Here is an 18120-nt window from a genome sequence, read left to right on the forward strand (position 1 = left end):
ACTTAAGAATATTGAAGCCCTAAATAAAGCTAAAACAAAATGGCTAATATTCACATTACAGTCTTGCATGCACTGGTAAATGTCAGGTTTCAGGTCAAGTTTAGCATAAGAGAGTTACATTAGCCCATGAATCAGCATATGACTACACAACACAATCTCATGAATGCTGCAACATTGCTGAGGGCATTGCAAGAGGCTATACTAGACCATTGTTGCTGGGTCATATTCTCTTAACAACTCTATCTGGGTTTCCGTGTAACTCTTTCATTTGTTGATATCACACATTTTGATATCTGGGATCTGTGAATGATTACCAAAACAAAGAAAACGGAAAGGTATTTTAGAGCAGTACCATGTCCGTTACATGATACATGTCCTCTTGCAATACCAGTTTAAATATTTCAATGTTTTTTTTTTTTAATCTCTTTCGAACTGTTTGCACAAATGTACAATTTGACAAACTAAAACATACCAAAGAGTGCAAAACGATCAAATAACGTGGGCTACTGCAACAATCTTCATGAAAGTTACATGCTACACGGATGTCTTGTCGAGAGATTGGGTCGTCTAACAAAGCTGTTGCGCCCTCCCCTCATCCCCCTTCTCTACCTCTCCTATCCCTCTCTCTCGCTATTCAATTGCTCGCTCTTTCGCTCCCCGTAGTCGTCTGTTCCTCATACAGTCATCCTGCCATCATGCGCGAGCCATGAAGACAGTCTGGCGCTGAGGACAAAAAGGTTGCATTGGACCGGAGATTTCGTTTTCATGTCCCCGGTTGGACTTGTTCGACCTTCCTCTCCTTTTTAATTTGTCCCGTGGTGTCTTGAGCGCAAATCACCATGGATTTGTCATTTATGGCTGCGCAGGTAAGTCGAATCTATGTGTCCAATGTCATTGTTGAGAATTTGATATCGTTTTCAGTCAACTTTATGAAAATAACCTACGTATGGGACATTTTTAAAGAAAGTTGCAAGAAGATAGACACTTCGCGTGCACCATAATATAGCCTAATTGCTTTTAATTACAACCTTCTTATAAAGGAGAAAAGACTCGTCAGTTTTCGAACTTGATCGTGAGTGTAGTGATGCTATCGGTTTCAATGTACATACAGTGTAATGCAATGTTTGCCTGTTTTCATGTAGCCTACCGCTTACTTGAATATGCGTAATAGCGTTTCTCTACAGGTGAAAAGGTATGCTGAAGGAAGCCTATTCCTCCACCATGTCGTCAGACGCGCACAATTACAGGCGCGCACATACTCGCACACTTATGTTCCTAAACATGTATACACAAACACAAACACCTGATATGCCATATCTCTCTACAGTTAGACATGATTAATTTAAATGGTCGGGTGTTTGGTCACACATATTTCTAATCTCCTGGGTTATTTGCTAAATTAATTTAAATCAAATGCAGTTAGAATGCAGCTGGACTACATCAATAACAAGGTCTTCTATGAGTATACAATCAGGTTTGCATGGATACTTAAATACTTATATGATTAATCACACTGTTAATGGAATGAATGATCCAGTTTTAGATTGTGGTTTCATTTTGAGGATGACTTTTCTTGAACACATACATTAACTATTGAATAATGTGTTTGTCAGTGCACCCCAAGTTCCCTTTTCCATTCATTCCACTTAGTGACCTTCTGGCAATTTGAAGATGTCAGTGAGAGGTAGAGGGTGAAAAATATCTCAATGCAAATCCCAATGGAGAGAATCCCAAATGAAAGAGACATTTCTATACTGACATTTTTTATTTTCAAACTTGTTGGTTATTTGGGTTTCATGAACAGCATCTAATGCCATGTCTAAATGTCACCTGCATATAATTTGAATATTTTCGCCTGCATTTAGAGACTTGTGCAAATGACATGACCTGCCATGAATCTGTTGTCACAGCTGTAATAGCATTCTGAAACACCACTAGTGTTCCTATTCTCTTAAAATCTGCAACCCATGAAAACACATCCCATTTGTTAATGTCAATTAATCAATCTATCCACACTAGCCTTCTAAGTGGACTGTTAAAACCAGCTGTTAGTTGGTGTTTATAGGTAATATTTCTGTGGACATCTTGGTATTCAGCCTCTGAATGAAAAGAAAGGAATGAACAGTGTTTCACTAAATGTGTTTTATGTGGAAATTAGGCCTCTTGCTCATATTGGTGTTGCCAATGGCAACCGAGGATGTCTATATTTGCTGCCTGTTGGTCCTGAGAAGTTTCTGATCCACCCGTGATTGTAATTTTCACCTCATTGTTTTCTCATGGCTGAAATGAGAGCCACTCATTTAAAAGACAGGTGAGGTGTCTAACAATGTTTGAAATATGTGCACAGACATTCACTGAAGTTCACGTAAGCCGATCAGATTTTGTTTGTGTTAACTGGTCAGAGGTATTTCAAAGGAAAGTGGCTTTTGTGTCACCAGTTGATAGAGACAGAGGTAGAGACTGCTGCATGTTATGCGTTTTCTGTTCAGGCCCTTAAGAGTCTATCTCATAGTTTCCTCTTTGGTTCAGAACATGTCTATTTTGATTGGGAAACAGCTGAAGTCTCCTTTCTTCGCCTCTTTGTTCTCTCTTTCTCTTTCTCTCTCTCCTCTTTCTGTCTCTCCGTATGTCTCATTCTATCTGCGTATAGCTGGTTGTTAGAGGTGTTTGACTGGCTGGCGGTGGCTGTGTTTCTCCCCAGCTGCAAACACCTGCGAGCAGCGAGTGCGTAGAGATCAAAGGGCGGACAGAGGGGGAGCTGACACTGCTCCACTCGCCAGCCAGAGCCAGCACCCCATTAGTCTGTGTCAGTGTCATCTCTAGCATGCTGTCTGTCTTGCTTTCTCTCTCTCTCTCTCTCTCTCTCTCTCTCTCTCTCTCTCTCTTTCTCTCTCTCTCTCTTTATCTCTCTCTCTCTCTCTCTTTCTCTCTCTCTCTCTCTCTCTGTATCTCTCTCTCTTTCTCTCTCTTTATCTCTCTCTATCTCTTTATCTCTCTCTCTCTCTCTCTTTCACACTCCTTTGTTTCTATCTGTTATTTCTTACTCTCATCTCCTCTTTTATTCTTTCTTTCTCTCTGTCTCTCTCTCTCTCCTCCCTTTATCTGCCTTACCTCCTTTTTTATCAGACCTACCGTTCTTTCATTCTTTCTTTCTTTCCCTTTCTCTCTCCTTCTCTGTTCTATCCTGCAGACTGGCAGCAGGCTGTCACTTTAATATTAATGCAATAGGCCAACTTCAGACATGCCTGCCAGCGGAACTGCGTGGCAGTGAGAGGTGTCTCCGAGAACTAAGAATAGTTGGCCCTACCCCCCACAGCCTCCAACAACCCCCCACCCACCCACCACACACACCCCCAACCCCATGCTCGACACCTGCACAGTTACTGTCTCACCAAGCTCCAGTCACCTCACAGGGAAAGGCATGAAGGTTCAAAGCCGCCTGAGTCGTGGGCAGCTCATGGTGCGAGACACCGTTTGATCTCCGGCACTTTTGCCCGTCTGAATACCCCAGTCTGAGTTCACCGTTCTCTCCAGGCTGAGTCAGTGCTCCTCCGTAATAGCCCCAGTTGTAATGATCCACAGTTCATTGCTAAATGACCTTCCCCCATTCCAGCCCCTGCACCATGTCTCCAAAATTTCTTTCATCTTATCCTTTATTTTGTGTCCTTTATGCAAATGAATCTGCGGCTTTATTCTTTGTGGCAGATGATGACGGATGGCTGGGGTCGCTATGGTTTTTCATAATGGCTCTGATTACCGTGGAGATTTCCGTTATTGCTCCCGGACTCGTCCCGTTTATCTCGTGCTGCAGATAGCGACGCTCCTTCTTCTATCTCTAATTGAATTTCTCTGTTCCACTCGACTGGTGCTGAATGGAGAGGGGTGAAGTTTTGAGGGCCTCTTTGTAAGATCTGGTTCGGTGTCTTCTAAGGTTCTCCAATAACTAAAGATGAAGAGGCCTGCATCTGTTCTGCATGCCCAGGGATGGATTACTGCACGGGCCTACCGGGCCCAGGCCCAGGGGCCCAAGGGGTCAGGGGGCCCTGAAGCCCAAGCCTTTGCATGGAATCATTGCCTCAATATCAACAAATCAGGATGTAGGCTATGAATCTGATTGAATTTAGTATTGGCCATCCCCAAAATGCACCAGAATACAGGAAATCTCATCAAACAAATTATAAAATGTCTGGGGGAGGACCCCCAAACCCTCCCTCCCACATATACAACAATAAGTGGGGGGTCCTTAATACATCTGGGCCCAGGGGCCTGAAAGTTCATAATCCGCCCATGTGCATGCCGAAAAGCTCCTGTCACCAGGGTTCTAAATTAACACCCGCCAACCCCCCAAATGCAGGTTAAAATTCATTTTGGTGGGTGTTAATAAAAACTTACTAGCCAGTTTGGCCGGTGATGCATGAGGCATTACATGCATGATACATAAGGCTCTGTTTTCGGTCAAATATCCCCCGGCAGTAGGCCTACTTCCTACATTTCCCATGACCACTGTGCCGTAATGCTACGTCGGCTGCACGCAGTTTGCAGTGAAACCAGCGCGAGAGACCATGGAAACGAATGGAGCGTCTACCAGAAAACACAAGGAATTAGAAGAACGAACGGAGCCAGAGCAGGGAGCATAGACTGAAAGAGGAGGGAGTTAGCCAGTAAACTAAAGTAAAAAGTACCTAACACATGTACATAACACAAATGCATAATGCATTACGAAATATTAACGCATTGTGTTTACCTATTTCTTTTGTGGGGGTCTGATGTCATGTAACGGAGGCCGCAAAACCTGAAGCAGCAAGATCATTTATTTTATTGTCTATGGAGTTAGCTGAAGATGGAACGTGAGGAGCTTGTAGGCGAAAATTTTCAATTTTAAAAAGGTAGCACTGTGCGTAGGGCACCAAGAGACAGAGGAGGGACCAACATTTAGCCAATAAATAGTAGCTGTACTGCAAACTGTTTTTCACTCTTGTTAGAGAAAGTATACAATGTCAACATGCACCAACAGCATGTTACATAAAGATAATACTTTTCGGGTCCTCTCTATAAAGATCCAACTTGAACATAGGCCCTATGCTACTCCATTTAATTGAGAACGCGTCTGATTGTGCAGGAGAGGGAGAGAAAACGAGTGGAAGGTTCTAGCTGGCTTGTCATTGTTGATGATAATTGATATCTCCTTTTTATTACAGTTTTTTTCAAATGCTTACACACTAAATCTTTGCTTGTCACACAATTTTCTAAACATGTCTTCCAAACATCATAACCCCACACCAAATCTGCAAAACCATACACTAATTCTCAGTGTTTGACTCAGTTTTCAATTGACTAAAACACATTTTGCAAAACACCACACACAAAAATCGAACAGGAAGTAACTTTTCATTTTTCAAACACAACCCATCAAAATGCCACACTAAATCACCAGTGCTTCACTCTCTCTCTTCACATGTGTAAACACTCATTACTTTACGGAACACCATCCAGTCATTGCCTTAGTATAGGCCCATAAATAGATACTCTATATGTAGGTATGGACCCTTTCAATCTGACCCTAGAGGATTTCAGAACCAATGCAGATACTTTGAAAGGAATGTTCTACAAAATATTGACCTTACTTTATGTACAGTAAAACTACTTTACTATATTTTTGTGTCTCCCCAAGTTACCATTAGCTCAATACATTTTTCTATAGACCTATGAATACATACACAACACCCCCCCCCACACACACACACACACACACATACAGACAAACACACACAGACACACACACACACACACACACACACACACACACACACACACACACACACACACACACATAAACACACACACACACACACACTTATCTTAAAGACAAAAAGCAAAGTAATTTGATAGTAGTCATACATTTCCATAGGCAAAATCAGCTTTTTCAGAACTCCATGTACATCTGGTGGTCATTGTATTTTGCTTTGCTTTGCAACAGCAAATTATTTTGGAAAAATCACAATTTTTTGGTTTCAATATTGCTTGCATTTTTACTGTGTACTTCAACTTCTCTCTGTAGATACAGTAACTTTCACTCTTGTATGGAAATACATAAAGCCTATGAAAGACAGAAGAGCGTTATGTTTTGAGCAACAATGTGTACATGATGTATCCAAAATGTCATATAATGACAAAAGTGTTTGTAATGTGAGGCGAATGTTTGATTTAAAGATGTGTTTATGACATTTTGAATGTTGTGTGTCATTTTGCTGGAGATTTGAGGCATTTTGCATTTTGTGCGAGCAATTGTTGGTTTTGTGTGTGGAGTTTTGAAAAATAGACACAGAGTTTTGAAAATGTGTGTAAACAGTTGTAAAAAACTGTAAGTTAAGATTAAACTAAATGTGGCAGTGGTTGGGACAGACTTATGGGGGCAAGAATAGGAATGAAGCAGGGGATAAGGATATCGACAGATAAATAGATAGATAGAGATCCCAAACATGAAATGAAGTGAATTGCAGTTTCTGTGTATATTTTGTGGTATGTATTCATGCCAACAATGTTACAGTTGTTACTATTTATCTGTCGATATCCTTATCCCCTGCTTCATTCCTATTCTTGCCCCCATAAGTCTGTCCCAACCACTGCCACATTTAGTTTAATCTTAACTTACAGTTTTTTACAATTGTTTACACACGTTTTCAAAACTCTGTGTCTATTTTTCAAAACTCCACACACAAAACCCACAACTGCTCACACAAAATGCAAAATGCCCCAAATCTCCAGCAAAATGACACACAACATTCAAAATGTCAAAAACACATGTTTAAAGCAAACATTCGCCTCACATTACAAACACTTTTGTCATAATATGACATTTTGGATACATCATGTACACACTGTTGCTCAAAACCTAAAGCTATTCTGTCTTAGGCTTTCTATATGTATTTCCATACAAGAGTGAAAGTTACGGTATCAACAAAGAGAAGTTGAAATACACAGTAAAAATGCAAGCAATATTGAAACCAAAAATAGTGATTTTTCCCAAATAATTTGCTGTTGTGAATACAGTATTTTACAGCAAACAAGAAAAAAAGCAAAGAAGAATACAGTGACCACCAGATGTACATGGAGTTTTGAAAACACTGATTTTTTTTTTCTAAAGACAAGTGTGTGTGTGTGTGTGTGTGTGTGTGTGTGTGTGTGGTGGGGGGTGGAGTGGGTGTACAGTATGTATTCATAGGCCTATAGACCCTTTCAACTGCAGAAACAAACAATTCTACAGTAAGCATTCCTAAGGCATTTCTGGAGACACAGAAAAATGTATTGAGCTAATGGTACTGTAACATGGGGACAAACAAAAATAGAGTAAAAAGACACATTTATTTTGTAGAACATTACTGTAAGCTAAAGTCCGATTACTGTATTTTCTCTATTTTTAAAAGTATCTGCATTGGTTCTGAATATTTCAACCGGAAATCCTCTAGGAGCAGATTGAAAGGGTCTATACCTATATAGAGAGTATATCTATTCATAGACCTATACTAAGGCAATGATTGGATGGTGTTCAGTAAAGTAAAGAGTGTTTACACATGTGAAGAGAAAGAGTGAAGCACTGGTGATTTAGTGTGGCATTTTGATGGGTTGTGTTTGAAGAACGAAAATCAAGTTACTTCCTGTTAGATTTTTTGTGTGTTAGGTAGAAAATTGTGTGTGGTGTTTTGCAAAATGTGTTTTAGTCAATTGAAAACTGAGTCAAACACTGAGAATTAGTGTATGGTTTTGCAGATTTGGTGTCGGGTTATGATGTTTAAAGGACATGTTTAGAAAATTGTGTGACAAGCAAAGATTTAGTGTGTAAGCAGTTGAAAAAAACTGTAATACAATGACCAAATGCATTCAGTGACACTCATCTCATAAACTCATAATTCTCGGAAAAAAATTGGCTAATAGAAATTCTGATTGGCTAGTAACTTTAGAAAGTTACCAGCCACATTGGCTGGTGATCAAAAAAGTTAATTTAGAACCCTGCCTGTCACATTTGGAAAAGTTTGTTTTCAATGTTTTCCCATATTTCACTGTGGATGGCTTCAGTTTTCATGAATGCTAAAATATGCTGCCATTGCATGAAATACATGTGAAGCAATGGACCACTGGAGCGTACAGTCTTGGTTTTATTATTCATCCTTATACATGTTTGAACTTGAATGGGGGACTTTCAAGCTCCACATAAGATGGTTCAATGCATTACTGTAATATCCCCACTTTTCCAGAGCCTTAACCAGGTCCTTTCTACCGGTGCATGGTGGCATTGGAAAATACATGATTCTTCCACAGCTTTTAACCAGGAGGTGGAAATAGACCACTCATCATTCTTTCAGTTGTCTTCTATTCATTTTTTTCGAACATCCTGCCATACTCTTTCCTGTCATTTGTCTAATTGCAGTGTAGGTTGGCAGTCAGCTGGGCACTTGCCCATGGGCACCACCCACCCATTGGGAAGGACACCGGTACAGCTGTTGCCAGCCAGTGTCAGTCAGAGTGACCACAGCTGGTGCCTGGGGGGAAAGCCCTTTCGGAAATTGAAGTCTGAGCCTTCAGGCTGTGGGTGGTATGGATACAGCTGACCTGACATATTTTTTTGCACCAGTGGATTGCAAGGGCAGGTTAATTTTTTTTTCAGTAGTTCAGTAAGTAGATGGGTGAGGTCACTTTTCTGGTCCATTTTTACGCCAGTGAATTAGATCAGTGAAATAGATGGATGTTTTTGTTTACCTCTTTTTGCACCAGAGAAGTAGATTGGTAAAGTAGATTGATTTTTTTTCCTCAATCCATTTTTTTTACCAGTGAAGGCAGATTGAAGGTTTAGTGGTAGTGGTATGTGCGTGTGTGTGTGTGGTTGTGGACTGTGTGTGTATGTGGTTGTGGAGTGGTATGTGTGTGTGTGTGTGTGTGTGTGTGTGTGTGTGTGTGTGGTTGTGGAGTGGTGTGTGTGTGTGTGTGTGGTTGTGGAGTGGTTTGTGTGTGTGTGGTTGTGGAGTGAAATGTGTGTGTGTGTGTGTGTGCGTGTGGTTGTGGAGTGGTATGTGTGTGTGTGTGTGTGTGTGTGTGTGTGTGGTTTTAGAGTGGTATGTGTGTGTGTGTGTGTGTGTGGTTGTGGACTGGTATGTGTGTGTGTGTGTGTGTGTGGTTGTGGAGTGGTATGTGTGTGTGTGTGTGTGGTTGTGGAGTGGTATGTGTGTGTGTGTGTGTGTGTGTGTGTGGGTTGTGGACTGGTATGTGTGTGTGTGTGTGTGTGTGGTTGTGGACTGGTATGTGTGTGTGTGTGTGTGTGTTGTTGAGGGAGTGGTATGTGTGTGTGTGTGTGTGTGTGTGTGTGTGTGTGTGTGTGTGTGTGTGTGGTTGTGGACTGGTATGTGTGTGTGTGTGTGTGTGTGGTTGTGGTTGTGGACTGGTATGTGTGTGTGTGTGTGGTTGTGGAGTGGTGTGTGTGTGTGTGTGTGTGTGTGTGTGTGTGTGTGTGTGTGTGTGGTTGCGGAGTGGTATGTTTTGCGTGTGTGGTTGTGGAGTGGTGTGTGTGTGTGTGTGTGTGTGTGTGTGTGTGTGTGTGTGTGTGTTTGTGGAGTGGTATGTGTGTGTGTGTGTGGTTGTGGAGTGGTATGTGTGTGTGTGTGGTTGTGGAGTGGTGTGTGTGTGTGTGTGTGTGTGTGTGTGTGGTTGTGGAGTGGTATGTGTGTGTGTGTGTGTGTGTGGTTGTGGAGTGGTATGTGTGTGTGTGTGTGTGTGTGTGTGTGTGTGGTTTTAGAGTGGTATGTGTGTGTGTGTGTGTGGTTGTGGAGTGGTATGTGTGTGTGCCCACTTCCGGCCCTACTGGCTCAAGTGCTACTGCCACTGAGATTTCATTTGGAACACCTGCTCCCTACGGCACACACTCACTCTCTCTCTCTCTCTCACACACACACACACACACTATATACTGTATATATATATATATCCCGTGGCAAGACTGAGACACTGAGGCTAGGTAGTTTCACATACTGTATGTCCAGAGCTAATTGTGAGATTGTGTGGCTGACCCGTAACCCATCCTAGCCTAGAGAAGCAATCTCCCCGAATGCATTATTTTTCTCTTATGTGTTTATTAATTCCCTGCCGTTGGCGATGTGCAATTACTATTGGTGGTTGATGTGGTTGTGTTGAGAAGGCCTCACCCAATAAACACCATCATCGGCCAGGTTGTGTTAGATTGGAGAAAATTACCTTGTGAATTGTCCTATCTGTAATCTGAATCTCAGCCTTGGGGATGTGGTGCCATTTGTGGTGCCATTTGCTGTCTGTGGTGTGTGGCTGGCTATACATCCATCTGCTCTGTGCTTCTGGCATCAGGGATGGATTACTGCACGGGCCTACCGGGCCCAGTCCCAGGGGCCCAAGGGGTCAGGGGGCCCTGAAGCCCAAGCCTTTGCATGGAATCATTGCCTCAATATCAACAAATCAGGATGTAGGCTATGAATCTGATTGAATTAAAATTGGCCATCCCCAAAATGCACCAGAATACAGGAAATCACATCAAACAAATTAAAAATGTTCTGGGGGAGGACCCCCAAACCCCCCTCCCACATATGTGACAATTAGCGTGGGGCCCTTAAGACATCTGGGCCCAGGGGCCCGAAAGTTCATAATCCGTCCATGTCTGGCATTGACAACATTTACCCTTAATGAATTTGAATTTGAATTTCCCCTGGGGATCAATAAAGTATCTATTTATCATCTAAATGTCTCCCCTTGAATACCCTTATTAGAGTCCGAGCACCGGAGGTGCAGGCCGAGACCTTGCCTTTTTGAGGCTGTGCCCATGGGCAAAAACTCCTTTGATACCTTTGATATGGCTCTGGATCGCCGTAGCACCCTGTGTCAGTGACAAAAAAAATAGACAGGCGTGTAGAGCTCCCCAAGATGAACGTTTGTACACTGCATTAGCCACACCCAACAGGAAGTGTTGCAATTTGGGATTTTCTCCTAGACGGTTCATCGAATTCATGTCGAATTTGGGAAAAATCATGCCAAGATGTTGCAATTTTTGAATCGCAAAGGGATTTTTGTAGTCTGGATAAAAGTCACGATTGGGACTCACAATTGGGATACGTTTCCAACACTAGCATGGTGATGGGCATAGACTTTGCGTGGCATGGACAACCGCTTACCATAGCCACTTTCGATTTTGAAGTTATAGTGTCATCCACTCTCGTTGTTGATTGGCTGGTCCTTTTGGGGTCTGATGGAAACGTTGGTGAATGATGGTGCTCCAGACTAGTGAATTATGGTGCTCCAGACTAGTAAGTACTACTGAAAGGAGATCTAGGTTGGCATGGCCAGGAGATCTAGAAAGGAGATCTAGGTGGGCATGGCCAGGAGATCTAGAAAGATCTAGGTGGGCATGGCCAGGCTAGGATTTTTGATATCCTTTGTGTCAAAATGGTGATATGATGAATTTAAATGGTGATATGATGAATTTAAATATCTCATGACATAAATAGGAAATGTGTCATAAATTTGTTTTTTTAGTCCATTTTTGCACCAAAGGTCAACATTCTACTGAAACATCAATGTGCATCAAATGTAGATCTCAGTATTCTCTGGTCACATACCAAATATTGGGAAATTCCATCTAAAGGGGAGCTATAACACACACATTTATATACTGAAATTGACATGAAAGCTACAATTTAGATTATTTATTTTTTGTACACTTACACTTACACTTACACTTGGCCATTTGCTCACATTTCCTAAAAATGAATTTGTGGTACTCATCAAAGTGGCTTACAATTGATAATAAAAATTCAGCAAAAAGGCCAAAACATGCATGTGCCAATATCTTGTGTTGTGAAATTCCATCTGGGGTGCTGCAATTGGAATAGTCAGTATCCCAAGAGATGCATTTTCGTATGGAACCCCAAGAGTGTCATTGCCAGATATATTTTTGTCTATATCCAGAGAATGTGTGCTCATTTTATTAAATTGTGTGCTCAATTTACTAAACCGTGCTCTTATTTTATAGATTGTGCTTTCAAATGAGTAAATTGTGCACACGTTTTACTAAATAGTGCGCTCATTTTACTAAATTGTGTGCATGTTTTACTACATAGTGCATTATTTTTTTTCTAAATTGTGCTCTTTTTGATTTTTGTAAAGTGAGCACACCATTTATTAAAATGATTGGTGAGTGAAATTAATGCACAATTTAGCAAAAGGAGCACACAATAAAATCATCGCACATTTTCTCAATATACAAAATCTTGCAATGACACCTCCCAGGCTCTGCATTCTCTTAACCTGCTTGACACTTGGAGTGGTTTCCAACAGTCTGGATGAAGTTGAGCACTTACATGTTCAGCACTTTTTGGCTGACTTTCTTTCACTCATACTAAATGAAAATGGCTCTAGGTGACTGTCATGAATCTGGTTATGATCATGTCAGTATAAAGGTCACTTTTAAGAATCTTACATATGAAATATTACTTTATTTTGTGTTATGTCATAGGTTTAATGTTCTACAATGTAGGGAATACAATTGTGAGGCTGAGCCTTACAAGGGGAAAACAAGGGGGATGGGCTGGTTCTAGTTCTGGTTTTGCTTCTAATTCTAGTTCTGGTTCTTACACATTGGTGTCATAAGTAGAAAAGAGATGATGACAATTAAGTAAGGTTGACAATTTGAAAGCCTTGCCAAATGTAATTAATCCAGTTTTCACAGCAGAGGCTTGGTTGTTAAGAAGGATGCTCAAATCACACAGAATTATTTATGCATATATATGCTACCTAATGCCATCTGCATGTGACAAATCTTACAGCTTACATCTTACAGCACTACCAGGATTTGCACACGCACATTCACATGGTGTATTTGACACACATCTCATGTGAGTGCATTGTTGGATGGAGAAATGTCACGGGTTGTGGAACAGAAGGTGCTCGGGCCCGTCATATATTCTCATCTTGTAACTTGGGCGCTCTTAGCCTGTTTCACTGTGGCTCTTAAAGGGACACCAGGCAAGCCTGATGCTTTTTCTCTACGAAACTCCCCCTCGCTCGGTCTGAAGCTCTTTTCCTTTTCTTTGCGTCTTCCGTCAAGGGTTTTCACTGCTTCTTTGCCGGCTCTGCGACGTTTGCAACAATCTCTAGCGTTTCGGTAGCCTGCCTCTGTGCTGTAAACTGATTCTGCTTCGGTCGGCGGGTAGGATACACCGAACTTGCAAGTGGGATATTCTTCCTACAGGCAGTAGGGGCAGGTGAGAGAGCCTTCATTCGCCCGGTAATGAGTCATTTAACCATATACCGACTTACGAAGATGATTAATTAACACGAAAACGTTGCCTGGTGTCCCTTTAACATTCCATGGAAAACTGAAAACTGGCGCGTGAAATAGGGACACGGTGATGTGTGTACCCCACATCACATGGTGTGTCTGTGTGTGTGTGTGTGTGTGGGGGGGGGGGGGGGGGGGGGGGGGGGGGGTTGAGGGCAGTAATTGGCTTCTCTTGCTTCGAGGAATCTCGACAGCCTGCCTGTATGTTCGCTGTGCCCCTGCCGTGTGTTGAGCCAACTAAAGGCAGCAAATGGTCTTAATGGCCGTCTTGCTTTTTTGGGCTTGGTCCCACCTGCAGAAGCCAGATCAGATGGTGCCAGATCGGAATGTAATTATATTTGGTGGCGGATTGAATGCCTCTGGCCAAAGCGGCTTCTGATATTAATTGCGACTGCTGGATGAGTTACCTAGTCTGTGCCCTTTGGAGGTTGGGGTGAGGGGGAAGGGTAGTGGGACAATGAAAACCACCAGTAGTTGGCCATCTGAGAGAATTAACCATCAGACAATGAAGCTCTGGGCTGTTGACAAAAAAGAGCACAACTGTGGCATGACTGTCATTTCAACCTCACAGTGCCAAATGCATTGCAATGTTATTAGCATTTACTTTTTGACTATAGCATCAGAACGAAAAAGCGGAATGATACAATTGTAGTGTCTTAGCAGATATTGCATTTCTTGACCAAAAAAAAAAAAAAGACATTACTTTGTATTGTAACAGTTATGTGCCTCCAGTATGATGGAATAGCGAGCCCTTTTGAATGCCGTTGCTTGTTATGGTTGCCTGAATGTTAATGGGTTTGGGGGCGGTGGGTGGGGGTGGTGGTGTGTTGGGTGGGCACTGGGCACAAGATGGAATGGACTGAGGGGAACTTGTTTTGAGAGAATGGAATGAAAATAGAAATGACAGTGGAGAGTGAGTCATATGCTGTAGCCAGGGGATGCCTCTCTCTCGCCCCCCCCCCGAGAGAAGCATGACTTAATGACCAACGTGGGCAGCTGACAGTCACATTATTATAGCTAATATTCCCCTCAGTGCACAGTGCCCACTCTGGCTCTGGATAGCATTCAGATGGCTGCTTATGATCCCTCTCCATGCAACATTTCATTTATTCACTCAACAGAGGTGGGTGAGGTGGGAAGCTGTTTTGTAGAGCTGTTTTGTAGGCTGTAATCACCGCTACAACCAGCTAATAACAGAGGACGGTGTGGCGAGGGTTTTATTGCTAGGAAAGATCTGTCCGATAATCCCTCCTCATGGTTTATCCACATCATCCACACTCCGGGCACAACCACGGTGAGCACTGTTAAGTGGATCACTGATTAAAGCCCGTAGTTAATCATGTAATGATAGAGGGCTCCATGGTTCTTTTGTTGTATGTTAATATTCAAGGCATGGATAGAAAACAATCACATGCTATTGAGGAGCAATTACAGTAATGAAGCTCCAATTATTTTAGTTAAAATCAATTCAATTCAATGTTGATTATTTTCTTAGCTCCATTATAACAAGCTTTACTTCACTAGGTCTGAGGTAAAAACCCATAGCAAACACATAGTTTAAACCTATGGAAAAATCATCACATTACACACTATAGAGGGGAAAAAGTTGAAAATTAGATCTAGACCAAGCAACCCACTCAACAAAATCAGCACATGGCAGCTCAAAACCCAGCTGATATGACATTGGTACGATTTCATATCAAATTAAACATTTAAAGAGTACAAATGCCTGAACAGATGGATAATTCACAAATTATCAAGAAAATGGCAGGAGAAAAAGAAATGGTCAGCAAGTGATTTTTGTAGTGTGACTGTACGGCAAAATCATCAGGCCCTGGAGGGAGGCAGCCGAGCACATCCAGGTGGACATTCCCACGCTCAACCCCCCCCCCCCCCCCCCCCGGCGTGGCGTTATATATATCACTGACCAGCCTGGTTTGCATGACTGTGTGTGTGTGTGTGTGTGTGTGTGTGTGTGTGTGTGTGTCCGTGTGTACTGTAGGTATGTGTGTGTGTGTGTTTGTACATGTCTGGAGGATGGGCACCAATCAGGAAACATGTTAGCCTAGCTGCTAATGGGCTACAAGGGGTTTCATAGCTTCTGGGTCTTGGGAGGAAAAGAGTGGTTGAATGAGAATGAAGATACAAAGCGTCCAGATGATGCACTGTTTTTCCCCCTGCAGAACTGAAATACTCAGTGTGCATGAATAATCTCATAAATGTGGAAATTAGGGCTTGTTACAGCACTGATGTTCTCTCTTCTATTGTGTTGGGGATGTATTATGAGCCTCTGCATCTCTACAATATCAGAAGTGGGTTGTACATCAAAGCCAGGTCTCCTGAAGAGCCTTTCACAGCCTCATTAGGAGTTAGGTGAAGAATGTCCACCCCTGTAGATGAAAGCATCTGCAACAAGTTGCGTACCATATATCATCAATCGGTAGATTTCACCAGTTAATGTGCAACTCCATTAAAGTTGGCAGTTATTAGTATGCAAATTAAACTTTGCTCATCTAACTCTCATCATGGGAGCATGGGAGACTCTAAATGGAGAGACACTGCTTCAAGTTTTTTTCCGTGCCTCAGAAATGGACGAGGATTGGGAAGGCGTCAGTCATTTCATAACTATTTAGTTAATGCTCTTTTGTTCTATTGCTTTTAATTAATTTATAGCTGAAACAGACAATTGAGCTTCATGGGGTTTTTTCCTGGACATTTCTCTTTAAGCACTTTGTAATGACAGTTGGCAGAGGAAAGCATTTGCAGGTTAATGGAGTCACATTTTCTTCATTTGAGCATAATTCTAATAACAATTTCATCTGTCCACAAATGCCCCATTGTGAGTGGATCAAAGTTGTGATTATTGCCAGTGTGTAATTAACATGGGGTCACAGACTTTGGCAGTGGCCCAGATATCAATGCTGTACACTTTGTGGTGTGATAGCATTACTCCGGCTAAATATCTTACACCACGATCATGCGATGTCGGAGCCCAGTGTCTCGTGGCAAACTGTTGCGGCTGTAGAAATCTGTAACACTTATGTAATCACTGTCGCTTCTCCCTGGAGGCGGGCGGTTGATGAAACACAGCACCTCTGACTCATACAGGGATGCATTTCAACGTCAAAAAAAAAAGAGGTGACTCTGGCATAGTTTTACCCGGTTTCTCTCATTAGTTCTACCAGAAAGACTCAGTAGACTCAGTTAACAATTTAATTAGTAAAGGAACGGCTTGGATACAAGCATGATAAAGAGTCCTGAATAGGTAACGGTCTTTGGCGTAGGCCCCGTCTCGGATCCGTCCAGCGATGAGCGGATCTCGTCTCCTGCCGATGGATGAAGGCAGGGGCGGGGAGCCTACCCCCGCGGCGAGGCGAGGGACCAACTGGTGGCGGTGGCTGGCTGAAAGATGATGATGTGGTAGGCAGACCATGCCCGATTGGCGTGGACTGCTGGCAGAGGTGGCTGGAGGGAGGGTGGAGGGGCGTCAAAGTCAGTGTACTGAGAAGCAGAAGCAGTGTTAGGTGGTACATATTTAAAGAGCCCACTGGATTCCTATAGGCTAGCGCTGATTGAATAAGTGAATGATCGGATTGCAGGGCTTTCCTGAAAGTAGGCAGCTAAGATTGGCTACGTGTTACCATGGTAGGAGTAAAGGCTACACTACGAGTCTTCCTAGTAGAACTTTCGCTGAAGCTATCATTTCTGTGCACTGTCAGGGCCCTTTGCAAAATAAACAGGAAATAAAGCAGCCCAGCTCTTATTGTTGCTCCCTGATCCACCCCAGCATCTCCTATGAATGTGCAGTGGGGTTTGTAATAGATGCTGCTGTCAAACAACGGCGCCTCTATCTCCAGGCAGGTTCACGCCTCTATCAGGCACCTGCAGCCTTCGCTTGCCTTTATCTTTAGCAGTGGCACAGCAGGACTATTAGCTGTTAGCTTTTTGTTTCCCAGCGGTGCCATTGTCTAATCTCCACGATCAGTGCCATGATTGCAAACATGAATGCTCTCTAAAAGCATGCAGCAAGGTGCCCCAGAGGAGGGATGCTGGGTTTTTTTTCCACCTTTGAGATGGATTGTCAGTCGTGGATATGTTTGGGGGATTTCATCCTGGATCCATCTGTTGACTTGTCAGTGTAGCCTCCCTGCATCTCTTGTTTTGGTCTCTTGAGCCGATTGTAGCATCACCTGGGCAATCAGCGAGGTTTGGGTTCCGCTTGACAATGCGGGGCCCTTTGATGTATTTATCCGGTTGACATTTGCACAGTCACAGAGACCTCTTGCCTTTCTGTCATTGTCATTCTGCTCAGGGCAGGTCACTCTGCGCGTCTGGTGTTTCTCTGTTTGTTCACCTGGCTGAAGGGAGCAAACACTCAAAGAACAAAGTCTCTCACATTCTCTCTCTTTCCTTCACATTCTCTCTCTCTCTTTTTCGCTCTTTCTCTCCATTTTCATGTGTTGAGTACCTCAACACTGCTTGCAAATCACTAAATAAATTTGAACTGACTAAACCATGCTGGCAGGGCAGCTGTTTCAAAACCTTATTCATTCATTTTCTTTCTTCTTTCTTTCTTTCTTTCTTTCTTTCTTTCTTTCTTTCTTTTTTTCCATTCCTTTGTTCTTTCGAGGAATGACTGAGCTAAAGAACTGAAGGATTAGAAGATAGGCAGGGCAAAAATAGCTATGCGACTAGGCTGTGTCGAGGGTGCTCTATCTTCAGCACAGCGCTAATGCTCATTTGTGCTACCTAGAGAAATGGCTTCTCTCCGT

General features: G+C 42.6%; 1 protein-coding gene across 1 annotated transcript in view; it reads left to right on the plus strand.

Moving 5' to 3' along the window:
* The first annotated feature begins 617 nt into the window (after positions 1 to 617).
* Positions 618 to 18120, plus strand: part of LOC125298762 (uncharacterized protein C14orf132-like) — a 37637-nt gene continuing 20134 nt past the window's right edge. The window contains exon 1 of the mRNA XM_048249609.1: positions 618 to 866. Coding sequence (XP_048105566.1) covers positions 840 to 866 — 27 coding nt within the window. The 5' untranslated portion in view covers positions 618 to 839. The remainder of the gene's footprint in view (positions 867 to 18120) is intronic.

This window comes from Alosa alosa, chromosome 8, assembly GCF_017589495.1.
Source record: "Alosa alosa isolate M-15738 ecotype Scorff River chromosome 8, AALO_Geno_1.1, whole genome shotgun sequence".
In the NCBI taxonomy this organism is placed as follows: domain Eukaryota; kingdom Metazoa; phylum Chordata; class Actinopteri; order Clupeiformes; family Clupeidae; genus Alosa; species Alosa alosa.